This window comes from Anomalospiza imberbis, chromosome 14 (genome assembly GCF_031753505.1).
Source record: "Anomalospiza imberbis isolate Cuckoo-Finch-1a 21T00152 chromosome 14, ASM3175350v1, whole genome shotgun sequence".
Classification (NCBI taxonomy): Eukaryota; Metazoa; Chordata; class Aves; order Passeriformes; family Viduidae; genus Anomalospiza; species Anomalospiza imberbis.
Genome location: NC_089694.1, coordinates 8,627,637 through 8,645,848, shown reverse-complemented (window position 1 = coordinate 8,645,848; position 18,212 = coordinate 8,627,637). Strand labels below are relative to the sequence as shown.

The following is an 18,212-nucleotide window of genomic DNA, read 5'->3' as shown; positions in this document are numbered from 1 at the left end:
CATGGTGAAAAGAAGGCAGGATAAATGAAACCATCTTTCTGTCCCTGCAGAAACTCAACGTATTGCATGAAGGTGTCCATGTCCTTGACGGTAGCTGAGAATGAATCTGGGCTTTGCTACAACAGCAAGATCAGATACCTGGAAAAATCAGAAGTCACTAAGAGAAAGACAATCTCCTGTCCTGATATTGAGGATTACAAAACAGCCAGTCAAGAGCCAGATGTGGTGTGGTACAAGGTAACTATTGCTGTCTTGTTGCTGTTGGGCTGAAACTGTTCAAAACTTTCACTTTTTTTCAGTCTGAGTCTTAGAGCTGACTTTCTGTGAGGCATCAGTGGCTTGTGACTGGTCTGGAGAGTGTTTTCCCAGTATGACAGTTTTGCAGGTAAAACTACCCAGCATAGTCATTGTCCAACAGAAGTCAGTATCAACGAGGTTGTTCTGTGAGAGAGCTCACAGGACTTCTCTATCAGCAGCACCACATTCCCAAACCACAGTGCCTCTGTACCAGTTTGTACCTGGGTGTGGTGCCTCCCTGCATGATGCTGGAGTAGAAACAAAGGGAGGCACCTGCAATGGAGCCAAAGGCGTATCAGCACTGCCAGCTCCAGTTGTGCTGCCAATTAATTTTTATGGAGTCCGTTGGCTAATTTCACCAAGACTTGTAAATTTTTACCAGTGCCTCCTGGAGTCTGCACAGAAGTCTGCTGACATTAATTGAGTAACTGTCATGAAGTCAGTTCATTTTAACTGAGGTCAGTTAGGTACTTTTACTACTTTCCAGGTAACTCATCTGCCTGCACCTTCTCCAAGGACTGTCAAGTATCATACACCAGTTTCATCAGCAGATGTATTGGTGATGTGTTTCTGTAGCTCCCCAAGAAAGCAGGAGAATAAGTAAAATATGGGTTGGCTGGCAAACATCAAGTAATGAGACCACAGCAAAGTCTGGCAAATTTTGCCTGTTGTCTTGACTGAGGTCGAAGTCTGATATTTGAAAAGCCCTCAGGTATTAGTTGAGGGCTAATACCCTCAACTAATGATGCAAGAAACAGTAGAGAAGAATAAGGAGCTGAGAGTCAGGAGGAGCCAGAAATAATTGGGCAACAGGAACAGTTCAGTGGGATCTGTGGAAAACCGAGTTTGGATTATAGGAGTTTAGGATAAGCATGGTTCAGGTAATGCAGACAGAAACATACAAACTAGTTAAAAAATCTAAATTTGGAGTCCTTGATGTCCCAACCTTAATGACATTCTTTAAAGACAATTATTTTGTATGAAATAAGTAATATGGGCAGACTAGCAGGTTTTTTTCCTTCTTAGCAGATTGCAGCTGAAAAGAGCAACTATAAAAGTTGTCATTTATTTGGGGTTTTTTTACAGAAATCTCACATGTTATGTCTTATAGTAACAAAATGTGTGCCATAATCCACTGTTACTGTGAACAAAGTTTTTCTTTCAACAGTTGAAGCTCTTTCTCTCAGCATATGGGTTGATAATCTTCAGTGCTGTTCATATGTCAAATATATGTGTTTAGTTAATCATAGAATATCCTGTGTTGGGAGGGGCTCACAGGGATCATTGATTCCAATTCCTGGCTCTGCACATGAAGTCTGAAATTTCAGAGCAAAGAGGATACAGAAGAGAAGCTGCTTCTTGCCCTCTCTACCTTGGTATTACTGAACACCAGATCACTGAAGATCTCAATATTTTGCAAAAGCACACTGAAAAATAGTCTGGCAGAAATGATCTTCAGCAGTCATGGAGCAGAAATGAGTCTAAAGGAGATGCATGTGCAACCAGTGATGCTTTGTACTGACCAAGACAGGGAGTGGAAGGCTCTGTTCCGTGATCCCACCCGTCTTGTCTGGGTGTCACACACAGGTTGTGTGACACCGGGCTGGAGTGTGACAGCTGACTGACAAATCCTCACTGAGGTGAAACTGAACAGACTTTATGTCATTGGATGATAACAGTGAGACAATTGCAGTCGACAACCTTTAGTCTGGCTTGATAGTGAAAAGAGACATGAGTGAGATTACCTACTACATACACCTTCTTATCTGTAATATCAATAAGGAGTTATCAGTTTGGCTCTTAGAGAAACATCTTTGTTGCCTAGACCCGAGTAAGGAAGCTCAGCAGTGTACAATCACAATATTAATGTTGCACAGAAGGTGTATATGTCAGGTTATCCCTAGAAACTTATTTCTAAACAGAGTTTTCGATATTCTAGAGACTATTATGTTACTGTAAATACACGTCTGTATATTCAAAAGAGCAGAAGTCTAATTTCTAGAAAATATATAATTATATGGATTTCAAAATAATTTGGTGAATACTGCAGTAACGCCTACAAACTGCAGTCTGGGACTTAAGATCATGCTGTGGGAGGCAATGTGAGTAACAAAAAGCAGGTTCCTTCTCCTGAAGAAAAGTGTAAAGTGTTATCCTGCCTTAGGATCTGACCCTCACTTTCCAAAGAAGGCATCCATTTCTAGTCGTAGCACACTGGGTCCTCCTTTAAATCCTGTGGATTTTGAGCTTGATGTGTACATAAAGCCACCTTCTTGAGTAAATCTGCTTCAGAGACACTGGTGGAAGCCAGTGGGAGGAGGGGGTATTCCTTTCCATATGCTGGAATATTTAGAGATTTTCGCCCAGGCAGGGAGCATAAGTTGTTTGAAACAGAACACTAGATAGATAAATAAGGATGAGGAAGTCTTTGAGATTTCCTTCTTTATTCCTTCTGCTGAAAAGAGAAATCCTTGTGTTCATGAGAACCTGCCAATTCACTGGTAGTCAGGGAGTTTGGACTTGACCTATGAAATACCATCAGACAGGACAGTGATGATGCCTGCCCACTAATGTGCAGAACCTGCTCTGCCTTCCAAAAGGCTTCTCTGTGTTGAGGGATTAATGAATCTGAGCTAGTACTTGCATCAATTTACTGGGAGTAATTTAAATATGCTCTTAACTATGCCGGAATAGAATTCCATGTGCACACCCAGTACATAATATAGCATTTGCTGTGAGGATTTGTTTTAAAAGTAGGATGAACTTCACTTCTGGCTAGAATTACACTGCATTAAATATTTATTTTTAAAGGTTTCCCCAATGAATGCCATTGATATATGCTCAGCTCAGTTATGCCTATTAGAACTGTTTTGACAAGATGTGTGGGATTTTTTTTTAAGTAGATGAGTGTGTCAAGGCATGATTGAATGGGATTTAAGAGTAAGAGCAGTTTCATGAAAAATCAGCTGGCAGAGGGAAAAGTTATATTACATCATGAGTGTGGAGTCTTAATCCATTTCCATCATGTCTTTTCTACTGCTGGGTTGAAAGGAGAGCTAAGGGAACAATCAAAATGTCGGGCGAAGGACAGGGAGTTGTTAACTACCCAGAAAAATAGACTTTTGAGGTACTGCCACTTAGATTTCAAGGAAGAGAAAAAGCATAATAATGCACACCTTAATTACTGGGAGGAAAAAACCCCAAAACTTTTCAGATGCCTAAAGAAAGTAAATAGTCTAGAAAAAGAAACTTGTAGATTCTTCTAGCAGGTAAATATATTGCAAAAGCAGAAAAGAGAAATTCATTGGTTAAATCATTTGGGAGGAACTTAGGGCACCTTCCAGTACCTGGAGGGGGCTTAGAAGATTATTGGAGAGGGACTTTCCACAAGGGCATGTAGTGAAAGGACAGGAGGGAATGGCCTTGGACTGAAGGGAGGGTAGGTTTAGATAAGATATTAAATTTTTTTCTTGTGAGAGTGCTGAGGCATTGGCACAGGTTGCCCGGGGAAACTGTGGACTCCCCACCCCTGGAAGGGTTCAACACCAGTTGGATGGGGCTTGTAGCAACCAGGTTTACTGGAAGCTGTCCCTGCCCATGCAGGGGAGTTGGAATGAGATGATCTGTAAGATCCATTCCAAATAAAACTATTCTGTGATTCCATGAAATGAGTCATACAACTGAGCACTTACCCTTTTAGGGAAATTAGCAGACCTCCAACAGTAAAATCTAGGTAGTTTTCAGAATATAAAAACTAGTAAGAATATTGTTTCTCAGCCATTTTCCAGCTTCTCCCCTTTTTTGCTTTTAATTTTGTGTATTAAATATATAAACAAGCATTTTCAACATATTTTTGTAATGCCTGCATAGTCAGCAAAATAAAAAATAATTAGATGAAATTTGGGAAAGAAAGGCTTATAAATAATCTTTAATAGGAAGTGCCTCAAGAAGATACAAAAAGAAATAATAAGGAAAATAGTGGTACAATTCCACCAAAACAACTCCTCTATGTAAAAACACAATCGCACAAACATTTTTTTTGCTAAATTGTTACTCTTTGTAGTAGTAAAGGTGTCATCCTTCTTATTGCAAACTTGTATATAAAAATATAAAGCATATAAAAATGTATCTTCCATCTCTTTGTTCCCATGCTCTTAAAAATGAAGTGGAGAATGTAAAACTGGTAACACTGGTTATTTCAGCGCTGCACTAAAGGGTTCATATCTGAAATATGCTTACTTTGTGTGTTCTAGGAATTGTATTCCTTCTCAATTAGGATTGAATAGGACTGAATTGTATTCTTTGCTCAGTGGTCAGATTCAGTTACACTGAGTAGGTGGTTGATGTACCTTTCAATGGAACCAAAATTTCAAGCTCAAGTCAGAAAGGATTTAATGGCATTTCCTGGCTCAGATTTGTGTCCCGAGTGAGTCTCATCACAGTAGATGGGATTTGGGTTCTGGGCTCTCTATCACCAGTGTTAACTAAAGGTCACTTGCAAGATGAGATGATGCTTCCCTTACACCTGTACTTTGGAAATGGAGAGATGTGCTGGTGACTCTGGTACCTGCAGTAGTGTTGCACAGCTTCCGAATCTGAAATCTGATCATATTGTAACTGAATTTGGCCTCTTAGGGACAGGGAGAACTCTTTAGTGCTCCCTTTCCAAGTGCAAGGCCAGAAATTCTCAGTCCTGTCTTTTTATTTCTTCATCGTGGCCCTTGAATTTAGAATCTGACATGGATTTGGAATGAGTATGGAGTCCATGAAAAATTAATGTTTGTGTCATGCTGCTCTCTTACTGTGGTACAATATATTTGCATGTTGACGTATTTTCTTGTTTGGTTGTTTTCTTAAGAGAAAGCTTTGTTCTATTTTGTTTTCTGTGTTTTTGACACTGCTGTTGCAGACAAGCAGAAAATGGGGCATAGGTGTGGGCATGTCACCAGTCTTTGAAGTTGCTGAGCCTGATGTAACTGATGTGAGACTGCAGCAGTCTGAGAGCTTATTCCAAGCTGCCACCTTGAGAGAGGGAGTAGAGAGGTACTGAAGGTACTCAGGTCCTATGTTGCTTTGTGTTTCCTGGGTACAGGATTAGCCAGAGCCTCTGGAGCTGCTGGGACTGCTGAGTGCTTTAGAGAACTCAAAATGTATGGTTTTGTTGCAGGGAGAACAGGCTTGATGCTAAAGTATTTAGAGACAATAAATACATAATCTTAAGGTGCCATTTTCAAGAGACAATTATTAGATTTACCCCGTGCTTTTAGTTCAGAGCATTCCAAGAATGATTCAGTCAAGAGTGCTGTTCACATGAGAAGTGACTGATCTGCCTGCAAGGATCCAGTATATTAGGAAAGGGAGAGCCTCTTCTTGCACTGTATCACATCCTCTCCAGAAGGACTCAAGGGTGGTTCCAGTAGGATCACAGTTTGTAGCAATGAACCCAAATCTGCCAAGCAACAGCTAAGGACCGTGTGGGTGAGGTCTGTGAGAGCTGCAGGCTATCAGTGCCATGTTCTGCATCACAGGGAGGTGATGTTGCAAAGTGCCTGCTGATGGGAAAAGACTGAATCAAAGCTCATCAGGTGCTGGAGAAGCCAGTGATGAGAAATAAGGCTGTAAGGAAACCAGTCTTCTGAATTCACTCAAAAAAAACTGCTGTTCTTCCTGTTTTCTTCTGTTGGTAAATGGTTCTGGCCTGGGACTATGTATAAAATTTGCCTTCAGGCTAACTCTTAACAGATGTTGCCCTTACTCCCTTTAAACAGAGATGTATTTTAATGGTCCATCCTAAAGGAGAGGTCTTGGCAGTTGTTATGAAGAAAAAGAAGATACTTAACCATTGCTTGAGGGCACCATGTATTAAACACAGCCCATGTGATACAGTAGGAATAGCTGAACCTTAAAAACATTTCTGTTTAATTTCAGGCTTTAAATTAGTTCCAGTTTCAGATCTCTCTGCTTTCTGAAGTTACATTTGAATTTTAATTGCAAAATATATCTAGGTGGTTGTTTCCTTATCTATAATACTGAAAATCTGACTAGGCAACACTGTCTTATGTTGTACAAGCCCAGTAATTTTGGCACTGGATTTTTTTTTCTGCAGGAATGTGAGCCAAAAATGTGGAGAAGTGTTGTAATTCAGAAGGGAAATACTCTCTTAATTCAAGAGGTCCAGGAAGAAGATGGAGGAAATTATACCTGTGAACTAAAGTTTGAAGGCAAGCTTATACGAAGGACAGTTGAATTGAAGGTTACTGGTAAGAATCTTTTTTCTATGCCAATAGAGAAAAAAAACTTTGAAATAATAAGAAAAATTGGTATTCACATGTCAGCGAATCTGTTTGACAGAAGTAAGTCCAAAGCAAAGCTGAGCAGTCCCAGACTCAGGGAAATTTATATCAAGATCTTTTAAAGTTCCACAGAAGAGTACTTCTACCTTTTGCTTTGTACAAAACCTGGAAATGCTCCATATTTTTAAGCTTTCCTTTAATTTATGATGATCAACTTTTCTAGTCTAGGGATTGTATTTAGTGAAGAGTATGGCACAACCTATTCTAAGAATGAAATTAGCAATATTGGAGTGTCAAAACAAAGTAACCTGCTTGTCAGGAGGTCACACACTCTATGGTTCTGACTCCATATAGTATTTACCAGACAACAGTATTTTTCTGTCTATTTTTGCCAGGTATCAAAAAATGAACAGCTAAAATAAGTATTGTCTACTGACATATTCCTGCTCCCTTTTCATCTCATTGTACAGTATGACACCTGTAATTATTATTTTGCCTTCTGTGTCTGTGGAACTTTGCAAGTACCTGAAAACAGTTGAGGTTTTCTCTTCAGCCTTTCACACAAAACCATGTAAACAAATTTTGATTAAAATGGGCCCCTACTCAAAGTAGTGACTGGTAGAATTCATCTTTCTTATACCAAACTGAATTTTTCCATATGATGTTTCTAATATGTTCCTGAAAAAAAAAAAAAAGCCTTTATTTTGAGTGGAATCTGATTTTTTTATTCTTATCATTATTCCTCATTTTCAGTGAGTTCTTTTCCCTGTGTGCCCTATGTCATGTAACCCTTTATTGTCCATTTTTGGCTGTGGACAGAGCTCTAAAGTGCTGATTTGACTTACCTGATCCTAGACTTGAGATATGAATAAAGGCATAATGCATGAAGATATAATACCTGCTTTGGGGGTAGTTGCTACCCTGAGTAGCATGCTGATCTTCAATCAGAATGTGAACCAAGTTTGACAAAGTGAAAATGAGATCCATTTAACTAAATTCCTGATGATGGATATTCTATGCTCTCCCTCTCATTATGACCTTGCTAGAAGTCATGTGTTCTCTTCATTATTTAAACACTGTGATGTATTTAAACTTCACAATTTAAGGAGTTTGTCCTGAACTATATATAGCATTTTTAGAGTTATTTCTCTTATTAAAAAGTTTACTATCTGAATTATTTAAAATTTAAGTCTGAATTATGTTCTCCTTTTTGCAAAATGCTTGAGAAGCAGAAGATTTTTCCTCTTTTAATTTGGTGTGAATTCATATTGCATTAAATTTTGTTTAGTTTATAAAAGCACATATGTTTGTAAACACCTTTTCCAGATGGAAATGTTTGGGAGACATATCTGATGCTATGAGTTTGCTGATTGAATCTCTCTAAAAATCTGAAAGAGGCTAGTAAGTTTATGTAAATTAAAACCTAAAAATGTGGATAAGAGCTACAAATGACAGCTTGAATGAGCCAGTTTGTTTCTCCTGGTTTTGTTTTGTTTCAGTTGGTGAATTTTACATCTGTGTAGGTTTAGATCTTTGTGGGGGAGAGGTCAAAGAAAACTTGTACAACAAATAGCAAAGGATTGCTTGTGGTGTGTGGCTCTCCAAGCCAGCTGGGGGGTCCTGAGGTCAGATCACAGGCTGGGAACAGGTACATGACATCCTCAGGGACTTAGCTGAATAAATGTTGGGGTCCTTCACAGACTCATCCCAGCATGTCCAGGTTTATTTATTTCTTATAATGGAATTGGTGTTGCAATGGGCTCATTTTTCATCTGTCTGAAAATGAGTTCTCATCAAAATATTGTACCAGGAGAAGCTAGAGGGAGAACCAGAGCTCTGACTTCTGAACCTGCTGGTCTTTAAAATCACTATTAGCAAATACTTCTGAAGGCTGGGGTAGAATTGACTCTGCTAGCCTGCAGCACAGATGTGGAGAAAAGGATCTTGCCTGCTGTTTTCTTCTGAAGGAGCATTGTGATGCTGTTTCTATTACTGGTACTTATTACCATGTCTAAATTAGCATTTATTGGCAAGTGTCTGAGTTCCTCTAACATAAAGATTTTGAACAGAAAGAGTCTGTTGGCACTGCTAGCAACCATGGTAACCTGAAATTGTTATTGAAGAGTTATTCTGAAAGTGAAATGGGTGTCTCCCTTGAGCAAGGAGAGATGCACTGCGATGGAGAGAGGAGAAGCTGGCTTAGATTCCCTGTAGTCTTTCAGGCGTTTGCTGAAGTACACAGTACAAAGTACACCAGTTAGGTGGATGAAGTTATTTATCTCTTGATTGTAAGACAAGGATCTTTTCTTCTTTGAAGTCACATCAAATATGGTACATGGGGTTTTTAATCCTTTGTGAAGATTCTGGTAGTTATGTAAGTAGCAATATGAAATATTTGCTGTTCATAGCTAAATGCAGAATGGGCATCTAAACATTGAAACCTGACATCAGAATAAATGCAGGGCTGTCATAACAGAAATTACATCAAAAGCTTCAGGAAAATTTCAAGGTGCAGGAGCCACATGCACCATTTTAACTTGCTGTTGGTACAACTAATCAGAATAGTTAATGAGATCCGAGACAAATGCAGCAGTTCTGCTGAAGATGTGATCCCACAAGCCAGCCTGATCCAAATTAACAGCAGGCAAGAGAGCAGCTGTGGGCCGAGTGAAGGATGTCTGCCTGTTTGGTATTTATATCAGTGCTGCCTGAGGATTTATTTCAAGTAGAAGCTTTCACCTGGGGACACGACCCTTATTATTTAGTTATGCAGCAATGTCCAGTTTGAGTGTCATTAGAGCTATTAGAAGGTGTTGCCGTAACTTCCTGTGCCAAAGTGTCGGCGCAGTTCTCTTAGTGGCTGTGCCTGTGGCAGGGAGCTGCAAGGACGTTGTGCTTTCCTTGGATCCTGTCTTGCCTTCTGGCTTTGCAGACCCAACTGGAAGATCTCAGTGGGCCTGTTAGAGGTAGGAGGGGAGCTCCTCCTCCTTTTCTTCTGTGACTGTGTCATCATATGAGCAACTATGAAATAATTTGTAAGAAAGAAATCTCGGCAGTCTTAGATGAAAACTGAAAGCTATCAGTGTGTGATGTCTGGCCAGGGGAAGACACACAGAGGGACCTGAGTAGTATTGGTAGGCAAGCAGAACAGAAAGCAAACAGGTCAGATGGCATTTGGTGGAAGGGGCAGCTGGACATAGGGATGGCAGTGTCATCGTCTGGCTGTAGTGGGTAATGAACAGCTGGGTGGGATTCAGTGGATAAAAGGCTTCAGAGGCTGTAGCTCTTCGGGGTTCTAAGGGAAAGGCTTGCAGCCTAGAATATATTTGAAAAATATTTTGACACAAAGTATTTTTAGGGAAAAAATCCTGAGCTACAATACAGCACTAATGAGCAGTGCCTAAATCTTGGTGTTTGGGTGCATTTAACAATAATAGATTGTCAACAAACCAGCTTTTTCATCACTAGTTCTTCATGGGTTTGTTATATTATGCAGACAGATGTGAAACAAGACTTGTCAGCCTTTTTTGCTGAAGAAACATGATAACAGTGTTATCTCTTAGCAAAAAACACGTAAACCCTCAGTCTATGTAAAAAAAAATATATTGATACCATTTCACTTTGCTTCTTAGTAGCTTTAGATTGACAAACAAGTGAGATTAGAAACTGTGATCTAGGGTTCTAAAGTGTAAAAATGTAACAGAAACTCAGTTTTTAATTAGACAATAAATTAGACTGCACCCATTTAGATAAAACTGAGTACACCAATATAAAGCTACAGTTAATCTACATTATTAGAATTTATTAAAATTGCAGTTATTCAGGAATATCAACAAGCAAAATCATTTTAATTAGTATTGTAAATGCCAACATTTATTAAAGAACAGTTATACTATTCAGATTAAAAGAACAAAAAAACAAATGTAAAATGTAACATTGGTTTAGAAAGGCAATTTATGCATCTTCCTGTTTTCCCCAGCCCTACCAACAAGTTTACTCCATCTCAATGCACAGCAATGTTTCAATAGCTTTGAGGGTGAAAAGGTGCCATTGTGAAAAACACCTGCTGTGTTTATCTGCTCCTTCAGGACTCTTTTTGCTTTGGAACGCAGGTCTGTAAGGGCACAGGCCAAGAAGAAGATGCAAGGAGAAGTATCTTGGAGCTTTGGGAGAGGGCGATGCCTCTGGGAAGACAGCAAGGCTGATCTCAGGGCATGGCCCAGGTGGCCCTGGCAGATGAGGCTGTTTGCAGGGATGTGTTTCTTCAGGGACAGCTGGGCTAGTGGGAGAAGTTGCCTTGTTCTTTCTGCTGCCTGTGGAAAGAGGTGATTTGTGAGCTTGTACTGGTGAATTATTTTCCAGTATGGCAGCAGAAGGTGGCTGTCTGACCAGCTTCATAAACTGCTGGTGATGGATTGGAGTGACATGCTGGAGTTACTGGACCACTCTGTCCAGGAGCTCTGTCTTCCAAGTTTCCTTCATCCTCTACTCTGGCATATTCTTCACAGGCTGCTAAAATGCCTGGCTGTTCCTAAAAGTCATTTATGCAGCAATATCTGTTTTGACCATCGTAAATGACAAATTATTCCACATGGCTACTTGAGTTGAATGATTCTGCCCGAATTCACCCTTTGATCATAGTTTTTCAATTAAATTCTTTCAAGTCTCATTACATCTCTCACTTTTCAAATTACACCTGCTGCTGTTGCTAGATTTTGTTTGTGGGTTTGGAACCCCTTTATTAGCAAAAGTAATTGATGGTCATTTGCTGTTGTTAAACGAAGGGGGTGAAATGGATTTAGAAGGCAAACAATTAGTTGGATTTTCAGCAGCTCTAGTGCTACAGAGAGAGAAGCTACCACAAAAGAAGTGAGGGTATGAGCTAAAATTAGTATGTCAACCATTTGGTAGTGGTTGCTTTTCTGCCCATTTTTAATCCTCTGTGAACTGGATATGCTGCTTTACATTATTAGAAGTCGAGGCTAGTGACACATTGGCAGCGTTTACTGGGTGCTGATCAAAATCAAATTTATACCTGCAGTAATCTGTCAGTACTCTCTAGGCCTTATCAGTTTATGGTGGATGAAGTATTGTCACCAGTCATACAAATGACGTGTTGACTGACAACATTTTTGGCTGCTGACACTTTCCGGAACAACCACAGCAAAAAGTGATTAAGATAAATTTAAAGCTTATCTAAACTGAGCTGAAACATGGAAGTCCTTCAAGTCCTTTGGAATTGAGACTATTATAAGGGATTTACTTTAATGGTGTCAAATATAGACACCACAGAGTTGTTGTTTACTTAAAAATCTGAAAACATGTAATTGTGATTCCCTCCCAACGGCATTGTGTTTTGGCATAAACAGTTTAGTAATGTGCAATGAATTTGTGAAATGGTTCAGTGTTGCTTGAGTAGTTACTTATCCAAAAATCCAGTTTAGCTCTGAAAGGTCACTGAGCTCTGAATACGATTTGTAAATGTAAGTAAAAGCAGGGCCAGCATAAGACTCAGGTTAAAAAAGCAGGTGGCTGAGGAGCAGAAGCTGAACTGAACATCCCCAGCAGTTTTGTGCAGGGGCAGGTCCTGTGCTTGGATATGCCTGAGCTCTGGTGTGCAGGGGTTCCTCGGTTAGCTGTGAGGGAGCTTTTCCAGCAGAGCCAGTTAACATGTTTTTTATGGCTTTGGGTATCCAAACTAACTCGGACCTCTCTGCCTGGCATTGCATTCTGCAGAGAAGGCAGAGCCTCTCCAGATCCTGATGGAGGCTGGACATGCTCCCACTCTCCCATTGTTGCTCTCTTTTCTGAGCTCCAGAGCCTTTTCTTTGGAGATGGGATGAAATAGCTATTGTTAGCACTGTTTTATCATCAAATAAGGCAGTAACATCAATTAGAGCACTGTGTGAAAATAACATTTATTTTGATTTATGTAATTTTAACAGCAAAGGTCGTATTACAACACTTCATATTTCTGATTTTGTTATGTCAAGTTACTTCTTTATTGTAAGCCAATATATTTTATTTTGACTTGTGGCTGTACTACTTTTAATAACACATATAGCTGCTAATGTATATTACTAATATTTTTCATCATTTCTGAAATGAGGTGTTTTGAATGTTTCTACTAATTTTTTTAAGTGAAGTTTTGCAAGAAATTTCTTGTGAAATACCAAAATTTTCCCCAAATGCAAGATCTGGTTCCTGTCAGGACTCAATATCTCACCTAATCCCTGGGATCTGGGAGTTGCTTGAAGTGCAGTGGTGTTTTATTGTTGATTTTGGCCAGCAGCTTGGATGAGAGCTGTTAGCTCCCCTCTCCCTTATTTGTTTGTATTTTCAAGCATGGGTCAGAGAGTCTGTTGTCTCAAATAAAGCAGAAAACATTTCAAGGAAAGCCTAAAGCAGCCTGTGAATTTTCCTGATGAAGCAGCCTGAAAAGCTCTCCAAGGTAAAACGTGGTGACATGCTGATGGCAGTAGCTGGTCTGGTCCTCAGGGTTTGCTCCTCCTCACTCCCTTGCATCACCAGTTCTGGCAGGCATGGGAAGTGTTTGCTGTACTTGGAGCTGTCTCCCTTTTCCTGGAAGCAGATGCTCCTTCTTGAGAGCTCTATTTGTTTAGCTCCACATCTCCAAAAGAAAAATTTCCCCTTTTTAGTGTTCACTAGAATTCTAAAGTGATATTGAAGCTGTCAGCAGCTGTAGGGACATGCTTTTTATTCCTTCCTGGCTTGGCAGCTTTGGCCTCTTTGCCTGCTGTGAACAACGTTCAGCTCACTCCCAGTGCTTGGCAGTCCCCGTCACTTCTGACACATGGCCCAGGATGCCTGTCCCCTGTTGTATCCCAGGCAAGTGTTCCAACCAGAGCTCCCCTTTGGCAGGAAATGTGCTGTTTCCAGCTGAAAGCCCAACTCCTGCTCCCTGTAACTTCATGGGGAGCTGCTGGAGTACAGGCAGAGAACACTGGAATATTGGCACTTTCTACTTTAGAACTTATTTTTGTTCTCAACAGGCAATTTTATCTATAAGTCGGAACTCCCTCCCATACTTTGTAATACAGACAGCCAATCCCAGTGCAGAAAGCTCCTGGAGCAAGGGGGTGATGGATGTTTGCACCCCGTTTCCTTGGCTGATATGAGGTTGGATCTCACATCTTGGCTTGGGACAGTGCAGGGAGAAGGGGGCTCACACTGTGGCTCTCCTGGCACCTGCCTGTGTGCCATGGTGGCTTTAGGTATCACTACCCAAACAGTGTCACAAAGAAAGATACGATGATTAACCCACCAGGGCTGCTTAGCTCAAAATAAAGTGTGCATTTTCAGATTTTCCTCAAATGTAACATAAGCAGTGAAGGGGGATAAAAATTAGTCAGATTTTTGGTTTCTTTTTTAGTTCATAGTGTTAGTACATTCCATTGACTAATGAACTGCATTTATAGTCGTAGATGCAGAAAGGCCTTCCTTCCTCTGGGAAAACATTTTTTTCATAACAGAACTTTTACCAATATTTGAGTCCAAAAGAGAATAAACTAAAAGACAATTGGAGAAACCAATTGTTCGGGGGAAGATATTTACAAAACATCGGACAAAGACAAAAGGAGCTTGCTTGTGACTGCAGTTCTAACAACTGTGAAAATTAGATACTTGTTAATTTGGAGATGAAATCTTAAAATGAACAAGTTAAATCTGCGTAAGTTTTTTACTTCTGGGACGGATACTGCAGATTGTTTGGGAACAGAAAATCCTTCCTGTTCACTTCTAATATTGACACATCATATCTCAAGTGACATTTACTTGCACATATGAACTACAGCTTTCCATAGCAAGACTTCATCTCTTTGTAATATCTTGACACAGTCAGGGAATCACTTTTTCATTAAATGCAAGGGACAGCAAAAAGCCTGCCCAAATTAAGTTTTTGCTGAGAGTCCCAAGCTTTAAAAGATCTGTGGTAGGAGATACTGTTCTTAGCATTTCCTCTGCTGCACTTTCTTATAAATGATGCATTGCATCTTCTAGTATTTTTATTTTCTAAAGGAAACCTTCCTTTCTGTGAGAGACAGCAAGGCAGAAATGGGTTAAGTGCTGACAAATACAGTACTTAAAGACCAGGAAATTAATTTCGCAGCTGGGTTCTCAAACCATTGCCAAAATAACTATCTATTTAAAGCTACATATAGGAAGTGCCAACAATTAGAGTTTTCTTTTCATATATTTTATGTGATTTGTATAAATTTTTACCAAGGTCTTTGTTTTGTAAATATTAGCTTTCTGTAATACAGTAAAGTATTCATCTTAAAACTTTAATTTCAATTCTAGTTTGTTACATGTCTGGCATCCTATTAACTCCTGCAGATAGCTAAGCATGTTTCTGTGGTGAAAGGAGACTTACTTGCCACTGGTTTCTGTAGTGACTAGTTTTTCTAACTACCTCAGGCAAAGCCCAGTATGATACAACAAGAGAAATGTGTCCATTTGCTTTTGACCCCATGTGGAAAATGGAGCAATTTCTCTGCCTTTTTCAGAGTATTTCTTGTTCAACCATGCAAAAACCCTGTTATAAATCTGCAGCAACTTCTGTGTCTGCAAAGAGTCAACAGGAAAATTCAGTTCAGAGCATGGTATCAGTACAATGAGGGTGCCCATTCACCTGGAAGAAGTGCCAGTCCTGTTCTGTCTTTTAAAATCTCTTTTTCACCTGACACCCAGCAAGGTCCTGATAAATTGGACCAGCTCTTCTGGTTTCAGGAGCACCTCATAAGAGTCTGTAAGCTGAGGATCTGGACAGTGTCTGAGGGATGCCTGTGCCCATTCGTGGTTGCTGTGTGAACTGTGTCACTGTTGAAGTGACAACAAAATATACCCACAAGGATAAAAGCTCCTTCCTTTGCAGTCCCTCAAGTGACCCAGATTGATGACTTTTCCATTCACTAGAGTGACCTGTTAATACAGGGCTCATGAAAAATGAGTTTGGAAGATAAACATTAAGTATTGCCTCCATATCTCCTGGAGAAATTGCAAGTTCTAAGGGCAGTGAGGAATGTAGCAATATGCTGCAGTCTATGAATTATATATAGTGTCAGTACTCTTGGCACTTTACTTACAGCTCCACAGCCTGCCTTCCTGGCTCATGAACATGCAAAGTAATTAGAATGGCAAATAGCATTAGCTTTTATTGACCTATGTTGCCCCCTAGTTCTCTGTCATGTTCTTGAGCATCATGGTTTTTTCCTTCCACCTTAAATCAGCAGTTTGTAGTTTGTAGCATTGATTATTTGGTACTGTCTAATTTATTGATGTGGACGGCCAAGGCTTCCACACATGTTATGAGTTGCTCATTTCTCCAATGATCTGTCTTTGTGCACAGCAACTGTAGCTCGCTGAGTCACTGACTATAGACTGTAAATGTCAGACAGATATGAGCTCCCACTTTAAAAACTGCTGTTCATTCCAGGAGCTGCTGAGACACATTCTCTAAGTGTATTGTGCTTTCAGTAGTGGAGATGAATTAGCATAAATGATAGGATTGTGGAGGTTTTGCCCACAACGGTGAGGTAAAGCACACACACTGAAAGAAACTTGTATGTTTTCATTTTCTGTGTTAGAGGAGGTTTCCTTCATCATGAAAGTGTAGGCTGGATGCTCTTTCTTCTTCATTAATAATAGATAGGCAGATAGATGCAAAGGCACAAAATAACACTGCCCCTGAAACCATTTTGCTAATGGTAAAAGAGATACACATGAGTGAGCAGATTGCCTTGTCCACTGAAAATGCAGCTTTCCCACCCAGAGAAACTGCAAATCTTGCCTAATATTTTGTCTCATAAGAAAAGCTTGAGAACCAGAAGCAATGACTGTCTTGTTCCTTTGAAATGACTGGAGAAATTTTAATAGGTGGAAAGCTCTGCTATAACTTGAGCTGGAGATCAGGATAATATTTTCACAGCACAATGTTGATGCCTTTCAAAACTGGTTTGTGCTGCCTGGCACTTGTAGCTGTGTATCTGAGATGAAAAGTTCTGCTGTGGAAGGGATAGTGCTCACTACTGAATTGTCAGCATTATTTCTTGCTGCAGTGATGTGATCCTCAAAGGTGCCTTATTCAAGTGCCTGTTTGGCCTGACCCTGTTTAGCTTATGAGATCTGACAGTGTTAGTATTGCTTCAGGCTCTGATGTTGCTCTTATGAAGTTCACCAGAAGACTGGAGCTAATAACTTACCGATGTTTGCTCTGTGCCTTGCAATTTTTAAGTTGAAAGGACATACAAGAATATGCTGGTTGTGTTAAGTACCTTGTTTGTCTTTGATATCATGGAACAGTGTGGAAAATATGTTCTTAATTTTCATCAGCACCAACCAAGCTATTTTTTGTCTTTGATAGCATTGATTGACCTTTTCTAAGCAAGAGAAAAATACGCATTCAACTGAATTTGTATTTAGGTGTTTATTACTCCAGTCTATTTCAAAGGGCTGGGTAACTACTCTGTTACATTAGACTTACATATACTGACTTATTTACTGTGTGTGTTGAGTGGTTTTTGCAATGCAAGCATGTTTCAGTAAATAAAATCAATTTGCAGCCAATGGGAATGCAACAGTAAGTGAATTAACTTTTCATCTTTTTCTTCAGCTTGAAATGAAAAGCTCTCCAAGGTTTTTTTTATGACAAGCCCTGTAGGCTGAAGTACTCTGAGAAAGTGCAGGAAATATAAAGTGCAAATTGCAAACCAAAATGATTAAGCAGTAAAATTAATAAACAATCTAGTCATAAATTTCTAAGGCAGCTTTGGGTCCTTATCCTCTGTTTGTTTCTGGTATAGCCCAGCAATGGCCCTAAAGGCCTGTTTCTCCTCAGAAAGGGCAGTGTGCTCTGTGTGGTCTCTGATTTTATTTTATCTTGGCTGGAGCTGGTTCTCCTGTGTGGGTACCTGTCTGCCAGGAACTGGTCTGAGATAATTTCATAATCGATTGAGATGATGAAAGGGCTTTGGTTATATTGAAGGAAGCTAGATCCAAGCACCAGATGGTTTTTCATCTTTATGCAGTGCAAACCGCCTCAGCAATCCAGTTGCGGAGAGTTGAGCCGCCCATCCTGGGCCAGGAGTGGTTATAGTTTCTGGCAGGGAAGGAGCCATTTGCCATAAGCTGTGTATGCCCTTATAGCTTCTCTGGAATACACTACCATGCTGCTTTTTCTTCCTTAATGCCAGATGAAATGCACCTGGAACGAGACCCTGCCAGGGCTATGACAGCTCTGTAACCTCTAAGTGGCCGCAGCAGCTGTATTTAGGCAGATGTTTTTAAGGAGAGTATTATCTAAATATTGGTACATGGGACTGTGCAGTAAAGCAATCTGATTTAGAGATGCCATTTGTGCTTCTCTTGGGGTATGCACATGTTGGAGAAATACAGGCTACTTAATTTGTAAATAAAATAAGAGGGGTACACAGCATGGTGTGGATGCCAGTGTGAGAGGGATGGATCTCAGAAATACGGTGAGAAGGATTAGATGGAGAGAGAGGAAGACCTTTGTTACTTGGTTTTCTGATATAAAAGTCTGTTTGACCTAACCAGACCTAACCAGAGTATCAGGCTGATGAAGAAATGTGACTTTTCAGAAAA

The 18,212-nt window shown here is 39.9% G+C and overlaps 1 protein-coding gene across 13 annotated transcripts in view; it reads left to right on the top strand.

Moving 5' to 3' along the window:
- IL1RAPL2 (interleukin 1 receptor accessory protein like 2) overlaps positions 1–18,212 on the top strand; it is a 364,841-nt gene that overhangs the window by 205,525 nt on the left and 141,104 nt on the right. For all 13 annotated transcript variants that reach the window (XM_068204770.1, XM_068204779.1, XM_068204769.1 and 10 more), the window contains 2 exons: positions 51–237; positions 6,404–6,557. In XM_068204770.1, coding sequence (XP_068060871.1) covers positions 51–237; positions 6,404–6,557 — 341 coding nt within the window. The remainder of the gene's footprint in view (positions 1–50; positions 238–6,403; positions 6,558–18,212) is intronic.